This window comes from Cucurbita moschata, unplaced genomic scaffold, assembly GCF_002738365.1.
Source record: "Cucurbita moschata cultivar Rifu unplaced genomic scaffold, Cmos_1.0 Cmo_Scf00029, whole genome shotgun sequence".
NCBI classification, from domain to species: domain Eukaryota; kingdom Viridiplantae; phylum Streptophyta; class Magnoliopsida; order Cucurbitales; family Cucurbitaceae; genus Cucurbita; species Cucurbita moschata.
This window is the reverse complement of record NW_019268545.1, coordinates 1,030,177-1,051,746: the sequence shown is the minus strand read 5'-3', so window position 1 is coordinate 1,051,746 and position 21,570 is coordinate 1,030,177. Positions and strand designations below refer to the sequence as shown.

General features: G+C 35.5%; 3 protein-coding genes across 4 annotated transcripts; 1 reads left to right on the top strand and 2 right to left on the bottom strand.

Annotated features, from left to right (window-relative positions):
- Positions 1-929: 929 nt before the first annotated feature.
- LOC111463868 (abscisic acid receptor PYR1-like) lies at positions 930-2,393 on the bottom strand. Of its 2 annotated transcripts, none has more exons than XM_023107801.1 (2): positions 1,628-2,393; positions 930-1,264 (listed from the first exon to the last, which is right to left on the bottom strand). In XM_023107801.1, exons 1-2 carry the CDS (start codon positions 2,334-2,336, stop codon positions 1,242-1,244), a joined length of 732 nt encoding a protein of 243 aa, XP_022963569.1. In that variant the 5' UTR covers positions 2,337-2,393; the 3' UTR covers positions 930-1,241. The 2 variants fall into 2 exon arrangements, with proteins under 2 accessions (XP_022963569.1, XP_022963571.1); XM_023107803.1 differs by having other exon boundaries at positions 930-1,265; positions 1,644-2,393.
- A 4,359-nt stretch (positions 2,394-6,752) lies between these two features.
- LOC111464063 (mitochondrial carnitine/acylcarnitine carrier-like protein) lies at positions 6,753-10,838 on the bottom strand. Its single transcript, XM_023108120.1, has 3 exons — positions 10,694-10,838; positions 8,731-9,165; positions 6,753-7,522 (listed from the first exon to the last, which is right to left on the bottom strand). Exons 2-3 carry the CDS (start codon positions 9,120-9,122, stop codon positions 7,024-7,026), a joined length of 891 nt encoding a protein of 296 aa, XP_022963888.1. The 5' UTR covers positions 9,123-9,165; positions 10,694-10,838; the 3' UTR covers positions 6,753-7,023.
- A 5,221-nt stretch (positions 10,839-16,059) lies between these two features.
- On the top strand, positions 16,060-21,109 carry LOC111463805 (AT-hook motif nuclear-localized protein 13-like). Its single transcript, XM_023107718.1, has 5 exons — positions 16,060-16,644; positions 16,728-16,780; positions 18,563-18,694; positions 20,267-20,428; positions 20,554-21,109. The coding sequence occupies exons 1-5, from the start codon at positions 16,182-16,184 to the stop codon at positions 20,890-20,892; spliced, it is 1,149 nt and encodes a 382-aa protein (XP_022963486.1). The 5' UTR covers positions 16,060-16,181; the 3' UTR covers positions 20,893-21,109.
- The last annotated feature ends 461 nt before the right edge of the window (positions 21,110-21,570 follow it).

Below are 21,570 nucleotides of genomic sequence, written 5' to 3'. Positions count from 1 at the left end.
ATAATGGGCTAAAACGAATAATATCTATTAGTGGTGGGTTCGGGCTGTTACAAGTGTATCAAAGCCAGATATCGGACAATGTACCAGCGAGGATGTTAGGCTCCCAAGAAACATCTGATGGAGAGGGAAACGGAGCACTTTTTACAAGGGTGTGGAAACCTCTCCCTAGTAAACCTATTTTAAAACCATGTGGCTGACAGCGATACGTAACAGGCCAAAACAGACAATATCTGCTAGCGGTGGGCTTGGGCCATAATGGACAATATCCGCTGACGGTGGGTTTAGGATGTTACACGAGAGATTCTAAGCTTGACAACGGTAAGTAATGAGCCAAAACAAATAATATCTACTAACGGTGGGTTTGGGCAGTTACAAGTAGTATCAGAGCCAGATATCGAACAATGTATCAGTGAGTACACTAGGCTCCCAAGGAACACCTTTGGGAGTGGGAGAGGGGAACAGAGCATTTTTTACAAGGGTGTGGAAACCTCTCCCTAATAAATTCGTTTTAAAACCGTGAGACAGACATTGATATGTAACGGATCAAAACGGACAATATCTATTAACAGTGGGCTTGGGACGGTCGGTTTGGGGTCTTACAGTAAAAGGGGAAAATTGCACATGCCCAACTGGAGAAAAGGTTGGGTCAACAACAACAGATTTCTCTCATTTTTAGTGTTTGTTGGGAGCTTTAAGACAAAAGGGTCCTATGGCCTACTCATTGCTGTCCCCATTTTAGCATAGCCATGGATTCCTTTGTTCATCCATAATGCTCTCCCCTCCTCCTCCTCCTCCTCCTCCTCCTCCTCATCTACATCCATTCAACCCTAAACCCTCTGCCCTCTTCTCTCAAAAATCACTATCAACTAATCAATGCACTGACTTAGCCACACAAACTAACCTTCTCTCTTTTTCTTTAAGGATGAACATTCAAGAACCCTAAGAAAACTCATAACATACTTTCCAATTTCAGCCCCAAACACAGGAAAAACAGAGTAAATTACAGAGAGATCAATTGTACAGAGTACATACATGTATGTCCAGAAGCACAACCGCCATTCAGATTTTGCATATATGGCCTGAAATGTCACTGTTATACTTGATTCCTATCATAATCATTCAAATTTTGAATTGAAGCACACGGAATGAAAGCAAAAATCAGTAACGAAATTGAAGGATACTTGATAAATATCAATATCAGTTGAGGCTATTTTGTTGTTCTTCATTCAAGAAATCCATACTCACAGTCGCACACCAAATTCCCCCAACACAACGAGAAGAAACGAGTGAGGACAAATTAAGAACAAAATCAAGGAAGAATGAGTAAGGAAATTAAAGAATACTTGATAAATATCAATATCAGTTCGTTTTCTTGTTGGAAGTAGAGGCTATTTCGTTGTTCTTCATTCAAGAAATCCATACTCACAGTCGCACACCAGATTCCCCCAACACAACGAGAAGACAAAATTAAGAAGGAAGATGAAGCAGAAGAAGAAGAAATTAAGAAATATGATGTCTCTCTATCATTTTCTTTTTCAATAGTTCTTTCGTTTGTTCTTCTTTTTCCGAGAATCTTTCGTTTTCTCTTTCTGAAATCTGTGTGGTGATTAAGATGTAGATGTAGTACCTGCAGCAGTAGTAGTAGCAGCAGTAGCAGTAGCAGTAGCAGTAGCAGCAGCAGCAGCAGCAGCGGCAGCACGAGCCATTCCTTCCGTGACGGATGTAAGCTTTTGCAGATTCAATTTCACAACCGTATCTGCAAATAGACGCGTATCCTCTTCCGTATTCCCTTCCGGCACATCTACGATGTACGATTCCAAAACGACAGTCCAGATCTGACCATCGCGCTCCATCTCGTGCACCGTCGTTACGGACCGGTAGTTCCTCAATCGATGGTCGCCGCCTGTGATACTAAAACCTGTCACATACTGATCGTCGTCGAGTATATCGAGTCGCTCTGTACTCGTCGCCGCCGGGAGGCCAGAGATTACATAAACATCTCTGGTGCATCCTACGGTCATTATGAAGTCTTCGGCGACGGAACAGCTCTTAATGAAGTGCTTGTAAATCTGAGGCTTATCGAAGCGGCGGACGACGGACCAAACGACATCGCGCGGCGCTCGGATGAGTTGAGAGAGGAGAGAGGAGCATTGGCCTGGGCGGAGTTCGTAGGTGTGAAATTGGAAGACGAGATGCTTCAGGTCGTCAAACTCGTGCTGAGATAATCCGGCCGGGACGTTGAGGTGGTGGGTTGTGGCGGTGGTGGAGGCGGTGGCGGTGGCGGTGGCGGAGTCGAGGTGGTGGTGGTCGATTTCTGACGGTTCACCCATTTCCATTTATGTTTTAAGCGCTTCTTGTCCAAATGTCGGGCTTTAGACGGATGAGCGAAGACTTTTTGTTCTTTTTTTTCTTTTTAATTTTTTTTATTTTAAATATAAAATTTTAAAAATGAATTTTGTTTTTTAAAAATTTCTGGTTGGAGCGTTAAACGGTTAATCAAAATTTAAAAAATAATAAATGTTTCAAGAAATTTCTTATTTTTATTTATTTTTTAAATATTCTATTGCAAAATTTTTTGTAATAAATAATTTTTATTTTAAAAAATATATAATATAATATTAAAAATAAAAAGATTAAATTTCAATAATATAATTTATTGCCTTATCTAATATATATATACATATATATTTTTATTTGATGTATTTTAAAATTTTGATATTTTTATTATTTATATCTAATAAATTAATGAAAATTTAGATTATTTTATTTTTAAACGCTTTTTAAAATTTTATATTAAATTAAAATTATAAAAATATAAAAATATTTAAATTTAATATATTGAGTTGACAAATAAAAATTCAATCAGCTGGTCTGACATCTATCTTAATATGGTCGACACAAGCAGATTTATTTTCAAAATGACGATCCATATAAATCAATGAATTAATCGATTGGGCCACGTCAAATTAGTCAAAATTTAACTTTAACCCGAGCTTAAATTAGGCTAAGATCGACGTCTCTGAGCTCCGATAATTTTATTGAATTGAAATGAAAAAGGTAGGAATGCTAATAATAACAAAGAAATTTTTATTATTTTTATTATTTTTGTTGCCTTTTGTTTTCATAAAATAATTGTAGAAAATCATTTGATTAATTAAAAGACACAAAAATGACGTGGAAAAGAGGATGAGGTGGAATCCATTGGAAGGAGTCAGCATCATGTGCCACGTCTTTTCCAGCTAATCAAATTATTTAGCCCAATTCCCTAAGCATATCCATAATATATTATCATTTTCTTTTTTTCTTTTTTTAATAATTATTGTCCCAATAAACTTATTTTAATTTGATTCCATTTGCTTTCACATTACCTTCCAACAATTATTGCATTATAAATTTCCTCAATTTGAATATTATTTCTAGTTGGTTTTTAAATAAAATAATCATAATTATTATTATATATATATATTTTTTGTCTTATTATTAAAATATAATTTAACTCTAATTGTATCTCACCGAACGAAGTCAGAGAGAAAATTGGTATTTGATTAAATGATCGTTGAGCTAAAAGTCACTGTTATTTGATTAAACGAAAAAAAAAACGACATGGGTTCGATGAAAAATTAGAGCTTTCGAGTAGCAACGATGAAAAGAAACGGAAAAAAATCTGACTTCGTTCAGGAGATGAGATCTAATGGCAGTTCGGTCAATTTTGTTCAAATCTAATGGCAGCCCCATGAAAAATAAAATCGATTAATCTTATAAATTCGTTGTCGGGTCAAATGCCACATTATTAAAATTTATCATCCCACTTACTCTACAACATTTTTCGTTAGTCAACTAACAGTCAACTCAACACGGACTAAATAATATTTTTAATATTTAAATTTAGCATTAAAATTATTTTAGTGTTTTTTATTCATTTTTAAAATCATTTTATAAAGTTTTTTTTTTTTAGTTAAATTATCAATTAAAAAAAACTTTAAATCAATTTTAGAAAATAAAATAATTTTTTAAAAAAATAAAATATTAAAGCATCCAGCTGACATCTTCAAGTCAGCTCCCACCCATAACTTGTCTGCTCCCCACTTCTTATTTTATATTAAAATAAAATATAAATAAATAAATAAATAAAATCTCTCTCTAATATTTAATTTAATATAATTAGCCCTAATTCTTTATTATTAGTGGGACATAATGTTACATAATATATCCAGTTGATTGATTTAGTTATTTATTTTAAGAATAAAATAGTTATTTAGTTGACTAAATAATATTAATTTTTGGGAAATTAAAAAAATATATATATTTATAAATCTAGCCATGATTTTTTAGATTTGCAAGTAAAAAAAATAACTATATTTTTGTAAAATATCTTTTTATTTACTTTTAAATATTTAATTAAAATTTATTGGAGAATAAATAATAATAAAAAATATTATGAAATTAAATAAAAATAAAATAAATATATTTTAAAAATTATTATCAATACATCAATTTTATAGTTAAAATGAATTTTGAATAAATGTCGGTGGTATTCTGCTAATACATCAACGTTAGATGACTAAGTTTTTAGGTCCTTCGATTTACGTTATCTTTTACCGTGTGTGTGTTTAATTTTAACCGTGGAGTTACTTACTGAATATTTTTTATTTTTAAAAGAGTTCCGGACTGTATTATGGAATTTTTGTCCACGTGCAATTTATTTACTTCTGTAATTATAACACTTTTTCGATGATGACGAACTATGCTCGTTTTTTGAGATATGTCGGTACTAGTTAGTGTGCATTTATTTTGTTTTGAAGTTGGTAGACCCGAAAAGTTAAAGTAATAGAATACGATATATTTAATCATTTATTTGTATTCTTAACGATTTCAAAGCTCTATGTTCTTGTATTAAGTGAAAGTTGTCTTTTCTGGAGGGTTAGATGTTGAATTTACATACCAAACGAATATTGCCAAGTAATCAGACCTTACCGATGCTCGCTCGGTGTCGATGTCGTCATGAACTCAGCATCCCGTCTTCCAACGAACACAAAAAAGAATTGGCTCAAAGGACTCAACTTGACACAAGAAGTTTAGAAAAGGAAAAGCATAATGCTTGATTGAGTATCCCTCCAAGTTGAGGCAAGAGAATATAATTACTAGTGAAAGAGCTTGTTGGTTTGTTAATTGTTTTCTTGTTTGGAAATCTTTGTCTAATAGCAATTATTGATAGAACTCGTCAACTTTTGATTTGTGTTGTTTTTGTTCTTTCTTTTCGATTAACCCATTTCTATGTTTTAGGTAGCTATCAACTACTCGGTTTTGATTGATAGATACTAAGAGGCTAAATTATAAAAGATATCTATAAGGTTCGACTTTGTTTTAAAAATATAATACTGATCTCTTTGAACTTTCATAAAAATTTTAAAAGTATTGTTAAAAGTAAAACTTAATAGAATGTTAGATGAACATTGGGATTTTTGGAACGAGTATAGCAGTGACCTAGAATGGTATGTCATCGCCACACAATTCGAAGTCTAAGTTTTCGTCTAACATTCTAAGGATCGGAATTTTTACTCCAATGATAGTTTTGGAACGTGTAAAGTTATTTTTTTGTAATTTAGTCCTACCCAAAAGCTTAAGTCGTTCGGTTTAGATTCTTAAGTTTAATCTTTTCAACATATTCTCGACATAGTTAACTAGTAACATCATAGAGGAAACGATAACAGAAAAGTTCCGTTCGAATTCAAAGTAAACGAGAAGTTTTGACATCTTATCATTGCTTCGAACATCGTCCACTAATTGTAGCTTTGATACGAACTCACTTGGATTCACAATAACTTCAAAGAGTCATCAAGTTCCAAGTTGTAGCAAAAATAGTGAAAGAGAAAGAACATATCATAAAAAACAAAAGATAAAAAGAGGAATATTTGAACCTGAAAAAGTGTATGCTGAAGAGCTACCACACGATCCAGCAATGAACCTTTAAAGTGAGTATCTTTTAGTGCAACATCCAATGATATGCACCTTCTTTCCTTCTTGCACCAAATTCTTCATCTATGGGAGAATTAACCACAACCCCACAAGAACAAAACAACACAATATTTGCCAATTATCCTCTAAATCCAAATGATCAAACAAAGAACGGTTGTGCCCAAATGTCACAACTTTTAATGCTCTGATACCACTTGTTGTGTGTCGTAATGCTACAACCTTCAATGCTCTGATACCACTTATTGTGCCCTAATGCCACAACTAAAATATTTTGATACTCAATTGTTGTAGCAAAATGTACAACCAAAAATACTATGATGCCCAATTGTTGTTGCAGAAGCTGACCCAAGATCGGTGGCACTCACACACCCACAAATAGAAATTAAACAAAGAGATACAAACATTTATATGGTTTAGAGATAAGAAATTCTCCTACCTCCACAAGTGATAGCCAATCACTATTACCAAAATGTTTCTCTGGCGAAGTTCCCTCCATTTAGGCAAATACAAAATGACAATGACTCTTCGCCTCAAAATAGTGCTAGACATGCTTAGGCATAGCTAAATGGGAGTTAATAACCAAAATAAAAAATAATATTAATTAAAACCGGTATAAACTAAATGAGATTTAATAACTAAAATAAATGGAACTTAATGTAACTTCACTTTATCGTAGGGTAATTTGAGCAACATTTTTCACAACTTCATTCGAATTCATATTGTATAATTGAGATATCTTTGTTCATATCTGTTAAGAATCATGGAAGTCCAGCACGTAATATAACATAATTGCCTTTTATTCATATTTCATATTCTTTTTCCCCCCCAAATACAAACAATCAAATGCAGAAGTAGATGACTTCAGTTTTACTTCTCGCAACACCCAAGTCGAATAAGAGCACATGAAAAGGAAGAAAATGAACTGTGGTGCCTAGGGAGGAGGCTACATTGAATTACCCTAATATGGATTTTTCTTTTAATTAAGTGAAACCAACATAAATATACAGAACCAGAACAAACAAGGGAGTTACCAAAAGAATTGATTGACTAACCGAAGCTAGATCTGGTGATTTCGTATACCAAGAAGCATGCTGCATTAGCTGGGGCACTACGAACAATCGCTGGTCCAAAGCCTTTGTATAGCCCTTTAACTCCTTCTGACGCCATGATTTTCCTGAAAGCATCAATAGAACCAGAGAACTTTGGGTTTTTGAAATCATCTACCTGAATCACGCTCTTGATAACATCAGTTGGATAGACGGCTAGCCAGAAGGCTGCTCCAGATACACCCCCAGCTAATATCAGAACCTCTCTTCCTAGATTTGAAGTGTCTCGACCTCCTGCAAAGTGCTGTTTTATCATCTCATATACACCAAAAACCACTGCATTTCCAGGCACTTCTCTTGCCATTGTTGGAGCCAATCCCTTGAAAAGACCCTTCACTCCGTTTGATTGGACGACGTGCTTGGCTACGTCCATTGGACCACCGTACTTCACTGCCACACCAACTGAACTGGATGCTGCCAATGCACTCTGAGCTTGCAGTCTGTTCATTGACAACAAAATATGAAGGTTGTAATGTCTCGTGAACTCTCTTAGTGTCGTAAACTTAAATACTTTGCGAAGTGTAACTAACTAATGATACAGTGCCCCTCTCCTTCTCGCTTGTGTGATCTATTAAACTTGGCTTAGTAAAATAAGTTACTAACTTATAGAATATTTTAAGGAGAATTGCTAGTATATTTTTTTCACAACAAAAAAAAGAGAACTGAAAAGCTAAGTGCTTAAGATTTCTTTGTTCCAAAAACTCTCCATTTGCTTCTTTTACTTGTTTAGACATGTTTCGGCTGTGGGTCAAATCCAACCACTTGCTTCATTTCAATATAAAAAGGTTGACAAAGTAAAATCATTAAGAGAACATAGATGCCTGTGCATATTAAATGGTAATTTGGTTTGCTCTTCCTCTACGCATGCACCGGATGAGAAACCAATAAAGTTAATAATGTTCAAGAAGAGATTGAGGATTGTTGGGAGAGGAGTCCCACGTTGACTAATTAAGAGGTTGATCATGGGTTTAGAAGTGAGGAATACATCTTCACTGGTACGAAGTCTTTTGGGAAAACCAAAAGCAAAGTCACGAGAGCTTGCTCATAGTGGACACTATCATATCATTGTGGAGGTTTGTGATTCCTGCATGGTATCAGAGTCATGCCCTTAACTTAGCCATATCAATAGAATCCTCAAATGTCGAACAAAGAAGTTGTAAGTCTCAAAGGTGTAGTCAAAAGTGACTCAAATGTTGAACAAATTGTGTACTTTGTTCGAGGTCTCCAGAGAAAGGAGTTGAACCTCGATTGAGGGGAGGCTGTTCGAGGGCTCCATAGGCCTCAGGGGAGGCTCTATGGTGAACTTTGTTCTAGAAGAGGATTGTTGAGAATTGTTGGGAGAGGAGTCCCACATCGGCTAATTAAGAGGTTGATCATGGGTTTATAAATAAGGAATATATTTTCATTGGTATGAGACCTTTTGGAGAAACCAAAAGCAAAGCCACGAGAGATTACTCAATGCAGACAATATCATACCATTTTTGGAGCTTACTCAATGGGGTTGTTCATATGTTGGATAATATATGTCTCTTTTATACAAGGATCAAGTTCCTTTCAAGGTAAGTTATCTGAGGAACTATTGGTGATAATATAATATTTGGGGATGGGGTCACAAACTTCAGGGCATTCAAGAAAAGGTTGTACATACCTGCATTTGATCAATTCAGTTGGACAAGCTAGAAGAGACACAGCAGCGCCAGCCCCGGCCCCACAAACCACTTGTTGCTTAACTTCAAGGGAGGCACCAGGATAAGGCCGAAAGAAGGACTCTAGTTGTCCCCTTACAGAGAAGAGAACAGCATTTAGTGCAGCAACTGTAGCAAGTGGAGCTCCCATACCTTTGTACAAACCTCTTGAGCCTTCTGAAGCTAGAGTTTGTCTGACAGCATCCATTGCTCCAGAATACTTCGGAAGTTGGCCAGAAAGGGGGGCAGGTTGGCTTTGGAGCTTGACCTTAATTGTATCAAATGGGTGCCCACATATCAATTGAGCTGCTCCCCCAGCAGTCCCAGCAGCAAGATCTTTCGCCACGTCTCCCATATGGATGATAAAAACTTTGCACTCTTTTAAGTTCTTTAGCAATCTGTAATGTTATTCTAACAATTATACATCTTCGACTATTTCACAAAAGAAAATATATACATATACAAAATAAATAATAGAACTGTATTGAGCTCCGGACGAGAAGGAACCGGATGATATTGTGAAGGAGCTCTAAATATTTTCTTTGTAATATCGAAAGATGAATTGCACCACCACTGAATACATTAAACACACTTGACTAAAACATCAAAATGAAGTATAATTACCACCATAAGCCATTGAAGATTAGGCTTGTATTTGTTATCTTTTAATTTTTTTTATAGCAAAGCAATTAGATTTGGTAATTTGAATGCACAGAACTTCACATATTCTGAAATACAAGTAAGCCAAAAAAAGGCCAGCCACAGAGATAAAATGCTCAAAATATAAGCTGTTTTGCAGAAAGTGCTCTTACAACAATCAATATTATGTCATCCGAAGTTTTAAGTTCATTACTGAGGTAAATAATGCAGATGATGCAGCCTCAAACTTAATCCAAGCTTTAAGTTCATTACTGAGGTAAATAAAGCTGACTGTTTACAAGCACAGCACGCAAAAGATAATTAAACCAAGAACAACAAAGGATGGAATAAGAAGAACAACGCTGAGTTTATTAATTGTTAGCTACAAAGTTTTAAGAACCACGAACCTCCACAATGGTATGATATTGTCTACTGTGAGCATAAGCTCTCATGATTTTGCTTTAGATTTCTCCAAAAGGCCTCAAACCAATAGAGATAGTATTCCTTACATATAAACACATTATCTTTCCCTTAATTAATCAATGTGAGACTCCCTCCCAACAATCCTCAACATAAAGAAAGCAGCACCTTTGTATGAAACTTTCAAAGTTAACACAACATACAAACTTAGGGCCAAGATAGATACAAGATACATAGCCATTCTTCTCTCCTTCTTCTTAACCGATGTATCATATATATTCCTAGAGAACATTTCAGAAATGATCACTTATTGCCGTTTAACCAACCACAACCAATTTTGAACAAACTTAGAAATTACCACAATCACATAAGCAATATGACAACTGATTTGCATAATAAATTAATCTACACTCTCAAGCTTATCAGAATTTCAGCCTCATCAACCATGCAGAATGAGACGATAAATTCTTGAGCTAAGGCTCGCATTAAAACAGTTACAAAACGCCAATCGAAGAATATTTCGATAAAATACACAGACACAGAAAATCTAAATTCAAAATAAAAGTTCTGAATCTATTTGATCATCAATATCTGCTCCAGATTTGCGTGGAAACTGCTGCCGAATCCTTATAACCAGCTTAAACATTAAAATTAGCACAAGAACAGAAAAGATTGATTACATGCTAGAACTTCACAATACGGTATCCTAAACAACTAGTAAATCAAGAGAAGAAAAATCAGAAGAAGCGGAAACGAGAATCAAACTGTGATAAACGCACAGAAGCAATGAAATCTCGTATTTGATCGGAAACAGAGGTGCATTCTAAAGATTCAAGGAATGGAGATGAAGGAAGCTTGAAATCTCACCAGAAGCGATTCGGAAGAAATGGAAGTGAAGACAGGGAATGGGAGTCGCCTTGGACTCTTTCTCCCGACGGGACGACGGCTGTCTTTTTCTGCTTTACTTCAATGGCGAAAAGGAAGTGGAGATCCTATTGGATTCAACCTTTTATTCGTAAAGTTCGGAATTAAAATTAAGACATTCCGTCCCAAAAATTTAGAAAAATACATCACGTGGCCAAATGCTTTTTAAAATTGAGTTGGAAAAAAAAATATATATATATATATATATATTTTTTTATTTTTTATTTTTTATTTTTTTTTTTTTGCTGAGGTGGCATTTTTCTCTCAGCCACTCATCTTATGGCAAGACATATCCCCATGCCGTCCCCGTGCTACCATCGACATCACCTTGGAATAACAAGTCGGAGGCCGATCGGAGAAGTTACGTAACTATAGTTTAGCTTTTCTTTGTGATTGACTGACTCTCCCCTTACTGTAAAGTCTCATTCATCTTGTCTTGCTTCAGTCTTTGTTTACTGGTTTGTATAGAATCGGCGGTTGTGTCGGTCGGAGAGAAAAGGAGTTTCCCTTGTTTACTTTGAATAATGAACCATAACTGCACAAGGGAATGTAATCGTGAGACCAATAGAATAGGTGATGGAGTGAAAGAAGGGATAGTAAATGAATTAGCGACTTTATCGAGTTAAAGAGTTCAATCTGGTTCCGGTTCATGAGCTTGACCTTCTCTTACAGTCAATCCGGTTCAGTAATGATTGAGTTTACAGTTAAAGAAGAAATACACGGGTTGGGTTGGAAAAATATTTTGGATAAGCTTGAAATTTTAGGTTGGTTGAGTTGGTGAGACTCGAACAACCCGAATACAGTTCCAACTGAGAAGTTACATGGCTATAGTTGAGGAGTATACACGCGTTCGGTTGGAAAAATCTTTTGGATTAAGCTAAATTTTGAGTTTGGTTGAGTTGGTGACTCAAGCAACTGGATGGAGTTGACAACTAAATCTAACTCAACCATCTATTTTTAGGTTAGGGTATGCTGGGCTCTGTTAGATTGTTATTTTATTTTTAAAAAATAACTTTATAAAAACTAAAATAGGGTCAAGCTAAAATATCAAACATTCACCGTTAACAAAAGTCAAATTTTTATAATTTTTATAATTATTTTAACAGTAGAGTAGGATCAACTCTGGAGTCACTCCATTTTAGATGTTTCAAAAGTTCAACGCAATTAAAAAAAAAAAAAAACTAACCCAACCCAATTTTTACTGTCTGAATTGGGTAGTTGGGTTAACTGAGTTCTCGAATCATCTAAACACAAGATCGAAGCTAACTAGAGGTTGTGCAGATCTATGTCTGCCTTGCTAAAATGGATATGGATCGTGGCTCGACGTAGCGAATTGTTCATCCTTTACTAAGTAACATGATCACGTTACTTACTTCTTGTTTATACGAGTGAAGATTATCTCTCAGATACCAACGTAGATTTTTCAGGATGATTTGTCCTCACTCAAATGCTTCTCAAGAAAATTCTTAAGGAGTTACCGAACATAAAATTACTCCAAATAAGACATACTCAGTTTTGAAGTTTCTATGATTGAGCCGTAAAAAAGAAACATGCATTTGCGGATATCAAGATAACTCTTATTTAGATGAAGTCTCGGTATATTCATATACCTCATTTTTATTCAGTTGCCACATCGTGTAACAGCTCAAGCCCACCACTAGCAGATATTGTCTAGTTTGGTCCATTACGTATCATTGTCAGCCTCACGATTTTTTAGAACGCGTTTGAAAGGGAGAGGTTTCTACACATTTGTAAGGAATGCTCTATACCCCTCTCTAATCAACGTGAGGTCTCACACATCGATACGTGTGACCTTCTTGCACTGATATGATATGAAATCACTACAAAACCAAAACACTCGAGCATTCTTTCACCTCCACGAGACAACCGTCGTTCTTTCCCAGTAATTAATATTTGTGATTCGTAGTGTTTCTAACAAAGCCAGCCCTAGCTCTAGCCCCACAAACCATTTGTTGGTTAACTTAAAGTGAGGCACAGGATAAAGCCTAAAAAATAAAGATTCCATTTGTCTCCCATATAAATCATAAACACTTTAAATTATTTAAATTATTTTAAAATAATAATAAAAGAATAACAGATATATTTGACACGAGCTAATGTTTAAAATTTTAAATATGTGAACGACTTATTAGACATAAAATAAAAAATTTAGAGAATTATTCTACATTTTTATCCCCTAAAGTTGTCGTATTGATCCAACGCTAAGGAGTCTAGATCTACAACATCGAATGCATTTGAACATGAACCAACAAGTAATCACGTTCTTTTGGTGAAAATTGGTCAATCGGGTTCAGATTGATTTAAAGTGCTGGAAACGTATGGTTAATTGGGCTCCACCTTTAAAGATATTTCATTTTATTTCCGGGTCAACGGAATGAGTAATTGAGGTCATCGTACGAGTAAGCCTATGTTGATCATTGTACGGGTGAACCTAAATTTTATTTCCTGGTCCTAATAGGGATATCAAGATTTCGTTTTTGATCATATACAGATGGTTCATAAAAAATGGCCCAACTCGACCTAACCCAACCCCATACTGTATCGGTCACAAAATATGTATGTATGTATGTATCTTAAATAAAAATGTATTTTTTAAAATTAACAATAAATTCGAGTGGGTTTCTTTTAACTCAAACTAATTTTACGAGAACGATAATCAAGTTTTTTTTAACACTCCTGCTCTAAATTTTTAATGTAGTAAAATTTCGAACAACAATTACTCGAGAGATGATAAATGGGTATAAATCGAGAGGAATTTTCCTTAGATTGATAACGGAGTGATGAGGCGAAACTTGCTACAAACAATCACGAAAGCTTTGTTGGTGCATATACATTGTAGGTTAGATGAAAACTTACTACAAACAATTAACGAGCGTAGATGATCAGATTGATAACCGGCGATAACACATGAACAAACTTGAAAATCAACTCAAGAACAATACGACGAGTAAGAAAAACCATATCAATGGAAATGACCCCTTGAAGATCAGTTTTTGTGGCGAGAGTTACGATAAGGAGGCTTCAAAATAAGATGGAAAATGAGTTTCGTGCTTAACTATTTACATTAAAAGATAAATTCACGAGGAGAAATAAGTTTGATGGTGTTGGAGGGTTACTTAGGCACATGTTTAAGTACGATGTATGAATAGATACACCTATATGAAGGTTCATTAATTAATATCAATTTATTACATGCGTTCTTATTTACGTGTAATTGTGTTTCATTGGGTGCACGTAGTTTTATGAATGGTACTAGAGATTGTCCTAAATTACCTATATATACATATGATGGTACTTTGCCGAAGATGTAGAAAAACAATTTAGCATCATTTTTTAATAATACAAAGTTTTGTTCGATCAAATTTCTCTACTGTCATTAACAATTGGTATTAGAGCGACGCAGTAAGAATGACGATAGAGAAATAAGTTAATAACTTTGTTCAACCTGCTATCCCGAGATTTGATGGTTACTATGATCATTCGACGATGTTGATAGGAAATTTTCTTAGATCAAAGGAGATTTTTCTTATGGTGGTGAGGTACTCTCATTTGTTCAATAGCAACGGTTGCCAGGATCGAAGCTGAAGGACCTGAAGGTTAAAAACTACTTATTTCGGTCTATTGATCTGACTATCTTAGAAATGATGCTTCAAAGACGTCGAAGGAAATTTGGGATTCAATGAAGAGGAAGTATCAAGGCTCAACGAGAGTAAAGTTGTTCAACATCAAACAATTAGAAGAGACTTTGAAATTCTCTAAATGCAAAAGGGAGAATCAGTGAATGATTATATTGGTAAGGTTATGATGCATGGTGATTCAATCAGTGATGTTACCGTTTAGAAAAGATTTTGCGATCTCTAACTCCAAAGTTTGATTATATTGTATGTTCTATTGAAGAAGCAAACAATATCGAGGAGATGCAAATTGATGGACTAAAGCTCTCTACTAGTGCATGAGAAGAAGCTTAATCGCACGATTGCAATAGAGAAGATGACAACCTTAAAGATATCCACACTCAAAGCTCCCTACTAGTGCATGAGCAGAAAACTTAATCGCACGATTGCAATAGAGAAGATGACAACCTTAAAGATATCAATACCAGGTGAAACTTCAAACTCCAAAGGTAGAGGTCGACGAGGAAGAAGCAGAGGTCGTGGAGGAGGCCGTTGAGAAAGAAGTAGAGTTGTTGGCAGGTCATCAGATCTAGCCAGAGGCGATGATGACAACAAAGGCAAGGGACATTTTGACAAGTCTAAGATGAAATGTTACTGACGTGGATGTTTTGGACGTTACAAGAACAAATGTTATACCAGGCTGAAACAGGAAAAAGAAGATCAATTCAACTTTGCAGAGAAAAGAGAAGAAGAAACTTTATTGATATCATTACATGCGGATCCCTAGGTGGTTTGCACCCCCTCTAGACCTATCATAGTCGAGCAAGTTGTCTGTAGCGACATCCAGAGGACAGCAGACCCACGAATATCATGCGAGACATCATCATCATAAATGGGGAAGTAACTCAATGTATATGTACACACAAGATGCATGAGATCCCAATAGTTTTCATCTTTAAATCATCTTTATGACACAACTCTATGCCCCGTTCACATATTACTCTAAGTAACATGCATGCATTGGCTTTCATACGATCATCATCATTAACATGGTTGTGTCTTAGAAAAATCGTCATAATGCATCATGACATCTAATACATGCACATCGTTTTAATATGGAATAACGTCATATTAAGTCATCTCATCATCATACATCTTACATCGTCATGTTATCATGCATCATCATCATCTTATATCATCATATACATCATCACATCACATCATCACACAACAACATTACATCATCATATAATGCCCGTCATATCATTATATAACATCATCACATCATCATATAATATCATCTTTATAACAATCACGTAGTGTATCCCGAGCCTGCCTTAGTAGTTCATGTGTCTATGGTTCGGTCTACCTAAACTTTGCTAAATTGTCTTGTCCATACTCTTAACAACTGCAAACAAATTCAAGGTTAAGGCTTCTTCGTTAAATGTATAAAAAGGAATAAATAAATATTTTACCGACTAACATTTTAATTTTAAAAAATTAATAATAGTCTAAAAATATTTAAACTAAATCTAAATAAATTATTTATTAAATAGAATATTTCATCCATTAAGAATATAAAATAAAAATCGATTTTGTAAATAAAATAAATAAACCCTAAAAAAAAAAAAAGAATTTAAATTCAGTTTCTTTCGTTCACTTTTCTAACTTCCTTCACAAACCTCTTCACTGTTCTTCTTCTTCGTTCTCAACTTCACCTTAATCTCACGTTTTTTTCAGAACAAGAAGAACAAGATCAGGAACAATCTTGGCACTGTTTCTTCATTCTGTTTTTGATGGATTCACGTGATACTCCACCTCCACCACTTTCTGCACCGTCCAACATGGCGATCGGAGGACCGTCGGCGTATTCAACCGCCATGACCAATGCCAACAACAATGCCTCTTCCAATATGGCTCTCTTTCCGCCTACCTCTCAGATGATGCCTCCTTCTGCGCGATTTCCGTTCAAGTCTGTGATCTCCCCTGCATCCCTGCATTTGGATTCTATGAACGCTTCTCCTTACGACGGAACGCATTCCGGAAATTTCAATGTCGATTCCGGAAAGAAAAGGAGGGGCCGGCCGAGGAAGTACGATCCTGATGGTAATATCATCGCCTTGGGTTTGGCACCTACCACTGTTGTTACCTCTTCTGTTGTGCACGGGGATTTGAGCGCTACTCCTGATTTGGAGCAGCCGGTCAGGAAACCGAGGGGAAGGCCGCGGGGCTCTGGAAAGAAACAGACGAATGCTCTTGGTATTGTCAATTGAATTACGGTTTCGTTGCATTTTTCTTTTGTTCATGTTTCGTTGATTGCATCAGGGCATTTTGTTGTGTAGGTTCAAGCGGCACTAGTTTTACTCCTTACGCCGTATTGGCGAAGCCTGGAGAGGTATGCATTTTATCTAATTCTTGGCTTGGTTTTTACACAACAAATGAAATTTGAATGATGGATCTTTCTAAACTGATCTTCAGTCTTGCTCGTTGAAGGTGAAGTGCATTTATTAGAATGATTGTTATGCACGCAAAAGAATGTGTTATAATTGGAAAAGTAAGGCAGCAATCACTTTTTTCTGTTTGTAGTTCTAGGAAAACTTCGGATATGGTGTAAAACTACATTCAAACTGTATGGTAAGTGGTTATATTGAATGGGATACTGGATTTCTGGGTGTCTCTTTAGATGATTCATTATAATTATACATCCAAATTAAATATGGCAAAATCTATGGAGAAAATGTGAATTCCTGAAATCTGATAGCTTGTTCGATATCTTCAACCAGAAATTATTTTGATTTGTAATTAGAAGTCTATTGTAATTGTTTTATCCTTGATGTTGACAAATGGTAGTCTGAACTGTTAGCTAAATTATGATGGCATTGTCATTAACTACATAAAATCTTGTAGTTCTGTAAACAGAGCAACTATCTTGTGAACATGCCATTTTATGAGGTAGAAGTTGCCACGAATGTGAATTGTGTGCGATGAATAAGCATGAAACTCGAAAAGAAAATTAAAAAAATTGTTTGTTGTTGATTTAGTTTTAGTTTTTTTTGGAGCTGTCAATGTCCTGTTGTAAGCATCTAAATGAACATTTTGTTACTTGCAACATGATTTTAAGATTTACATTGTTCCTCTGAGCTCTGCGTTAATTTACCTCACTCTCAGTAGTCCTTTTTTATCCTTCATGACAAATCTTTTATCACTGGCGTTGGGACTAATATTTATGAGATTATCCTTGTCATGGCCTTACTGTTTTCTTTTCATCAAAAGTTGAAGCAATGAGCCACTACAAACATCTACTTGCTGCATAGTTGATTTAGTTAAAATAAATATGTAACCCAGACATGGTGTTCCTTAGGATCATCTTTTACTCTCTTGTAACAGCCCAAGCTCACCGCTAGCATATATTGTCCTCTTTGGGCTTTCCCTTTTGGGCTTCCCCTCAAGGTTTTTAAAACGAGTGCCAGTGAGGAGAAGGGAACGAGTGCCAGCGAAGATGCTGGGCCCCATGGATTGTGAGATCTCACATCGGTTGGGGAGGAGAACGAAGCATTCTTTATAAGGGTGTGGAAACCTCTCCCTAGCAAACGTGTTTTAAAAACTTTTAAAAGAAACCCGAAAGGAAAAGCCCAAAGAGGACAATATTTGCTAGCGGTGGGCTTGGCTTGGGCTGTTACATCTCTTCTCATTGATGCTGACATGACATCTTCCCAAGGTTAAAGCAAAGATTATCCTGCTGAATACAGTTAAGTGCATTTTAGTTGGGATCTGGCTGGAAGGATATGGGGGAAAGTTAGACTATTGAAAGGAATTCCTCCACTTCACGGGAGTAAATTGTTTTTGTTTGCCCTTCTTGGGTTTATTTGTATAACCCTGTCTGTAACTGTGATCTTTCCTTGGCTTGCACCAATTGGAGGAGTTTCTTATAACTCCTGATTCTTATGGGCTTGTTATTTTACGAATGAAATTGTTTCTAGTTGAAAGAAAGTATGCAAGTATAGCCATGACCTGTCTCTAATAGGTCATTAGTTTGTAATTGTATATATCACATCAGTATTTCGCCGCCAAGTTTGAAGGTTCCTTCTCCCTATTTTAGCTGAGAATTATTGATAAAATCACTTTTATAGTTGAGACTCATTGGTCGAAATATGGGTTCCTTGCGATATGGTTGCAGGATGTAGTAGCCAAAATTTTGTCATACTCACAGCAAGGAACACGAACTGCCTTTATTCTCTCTGCAAATGGTACCATCAGTAATGCTACCCTTAGACACTCGGCATCGTCTGGTGGTTCTGTGACATATAAGGTACTTCTATTTTTTGTTGTATTGCCTTACTGGTTGACTTTCTGCATGGATATGATTACAAATGTCTTTCTGTATTAAGCATTTGCCTTCTTGAATTAGTCATTAACTCATGTAAACTTGAAGCCTTCGATTGTACTCCAATATGATAGCGCTGTTTAAACAACTACATGAACCTTGGATAGTGGATAGGCAAATGGAAAAGAATTGTGCAATTTTTAGTGGTACTCAAGTTAGTATATAACATTTGTTTGCAATAGATTTTGTAGAGAATCAGTGACTCATAGGCAGTGTTTCTAAGGTCAGGAGCCACATGTGCCTACAAAGAGCATTTGCTTGGGCTATCATCTTAGTCACCTTTTCTATCACCATTGGCACTGTAGTGATGTAAAGGCCCAAATCTTTTTTCTATGTTTAATAAACTTCTTAAATGATCCTATTCTATTTCTATCTCTGAGATTCCACACCACATCGGTTGGGAGAGGAGAACGAAACACTCTTTATAAGGGTGTGAAACCTCTCCCTAACAGCGCGTTTTAAAATCCTTGAGGAGAAGCCCAAAAGGGAAATCACAAAGAGGACAATATCTACTAGCGGTGGGCTTGATGTTACTGAAAATAAAAGAATTATCAAAACTTAAAAAAAAAAAAAATGTATGTGTTAGGAGGCCAAATCATCTATCATTATGTTATCATGTATTCTAATCATTGCTGTAGAACTGATTTTTCTATTTAGAAAAATTCACTTTACTTGGCTCAAGTGCATTTACTCTTGTGCCTCCCCTGGGCTTAGCAATAAATTTGTCATGAATAAGTGACCTGAGCTTTCTGAACCCGACAATGAATATAAGGATCCTTACTGGATTCTTGCAGTGAATTGAGAACCTTTCTGATAATTTTCCAGATTTGAAGTAATTACTTTTCTTTGTTTATATGATTAAGAATTAAGCCAAGGTTGAAGGAAAGAAATACTCCCTATGGTAAATAAACTAAAAAGGAAAGAAAATAAAGGAGAGGATATTTACAAGATGGAGACATAAAAGAAAAAAGGGATTGGTCGATGTGAGGATCGGTCGAGTAGCCTATCTTGGAATTGCTTTCAACAGTCTTATGAAATGGCATGTCCTCGATATTAGTAATCACGTATCTCCACAATGGTATATGATATTGTCCACTTTGAGCATAAGCTCTCATGGCTTTGCTTCGGGCTTCCCCAAAAGACCTCGTACCAATGGAGATGTATTCTTTACTTATAAACTCATTATCATTTCCTAAATTAGCCAACGTAGGACAACAATCCTCAACACTCCGTCCACAAAGAAGAGCTAAGAAATGGAAGGAGTAAAAAGGGAACAACTAGTATAGGACTTGAACTCCTATACAATTAATCTTTCCACTGGAAATTAAATCACTGATAACCATAAAATTTGGAAGTATAGACTGTATGAAAATGTAAGACCATGATATTATGTATGGAGTTTAATACAAACAAATGCAAATGGAATAGGTTTTGCTCATTCGGGGACGTGGTTACGCAACCTTATACAGATGATTGAGTTTGTCTAATCTCTTGCAGGGCCAGTTTGAGATCATCTCTCTGTCAGGCCCCATTTTGCCCTTGGAGAACAATGAAACTGGAAGTAGAACAGGTGGTTTGAATGTGCTCCTGGCTGGGTCAGATGGACAGGTTCTTGGTGGTGGTGTTGCAGGAATGCTCATGGCAGGTTCTCAAGTACAGGTAACCCTTATCCCTCAGATCTTCCATCCGACGCCGTTTATAGGCATCGTGTACGTGTAGGATAAACAAAAACATACTTCACAAATCATTCTTTACAAATCTCTGATCGAATTCCATCCCCTCAGGTGATTGTGGGAAATTTTCTGGAGGATGATAAAAATTTCAACACCACAAGTATGCTGAATTCTGGATCGTCTTCTGCCCCATTACAAATGATGAACTTTGGTGGTGGTGGTGGTGGTGGTGATGCAGCATCGTCGTCATCAGCAGTAGCAGCAGCAGCAGCAGCCAGCCCTCGGTCGTTAGGGGCATCGAGCGGGGAGTCGTCTGCTGAAAATGGAGAGAGCCCTCTTAATAATAGGCATCCTGGAATGTTCAATAATAATAATAATAATACCAGCCAGCCGATGCACAATAATAATCAGATGTACCACCAATTATGGTCAGGCCAAACGCAGCAGTGAGGCTTTGTGTTTGCAACTAACAGTGAAGTGCTCATCGTTTTTGTGAATCTAACTTCCGCTCTTAATTACCAAAAGCATTTTAGATTAGGCTTTAAATTTATATTGCTATCTTTTCTTCTCACTTTCTGCAGCACCCAACCATAGGTTCAACCGATCAAAGACTTGCACTAGCCGAGTTTTGACCATGTTTTTTTGGTCGATAGCTAAAGTGAGCTTCGGGGATCGATCGATTGGTTGGAGATTTTGTTTAAAATTTCTGAAAATAAAGTTACTTGAGAATACGATGTCTTAAAATAGGATAATTAGATTTAGATTTGGTGTTGCACGAAAAAGGTTGATATAAGAATTTTATATAAATAAGGTATTTTTAACAATTTTATTACGTACATTGTTTATTTTAGATATTTATATATGATCTTAAAAAAATAATTTGAATATATATTTAAATAAATAAGGATTTCTTATAATTAAATTATTAGTTATAATAATATATATTTAAATAAATAATGATTTCTTATAATTAAATTATTAGTTATAATAATATATTTTTAAATAAATAATGATTTCTTATAATTGAATTATTGGTTATAATAATTTTGTATGCTAAAATCAATTGTTTAGTTGAGTTTATTCAAAATGAAATAAATTAAGAGGTCAAAATTTTATATAAATAAATAA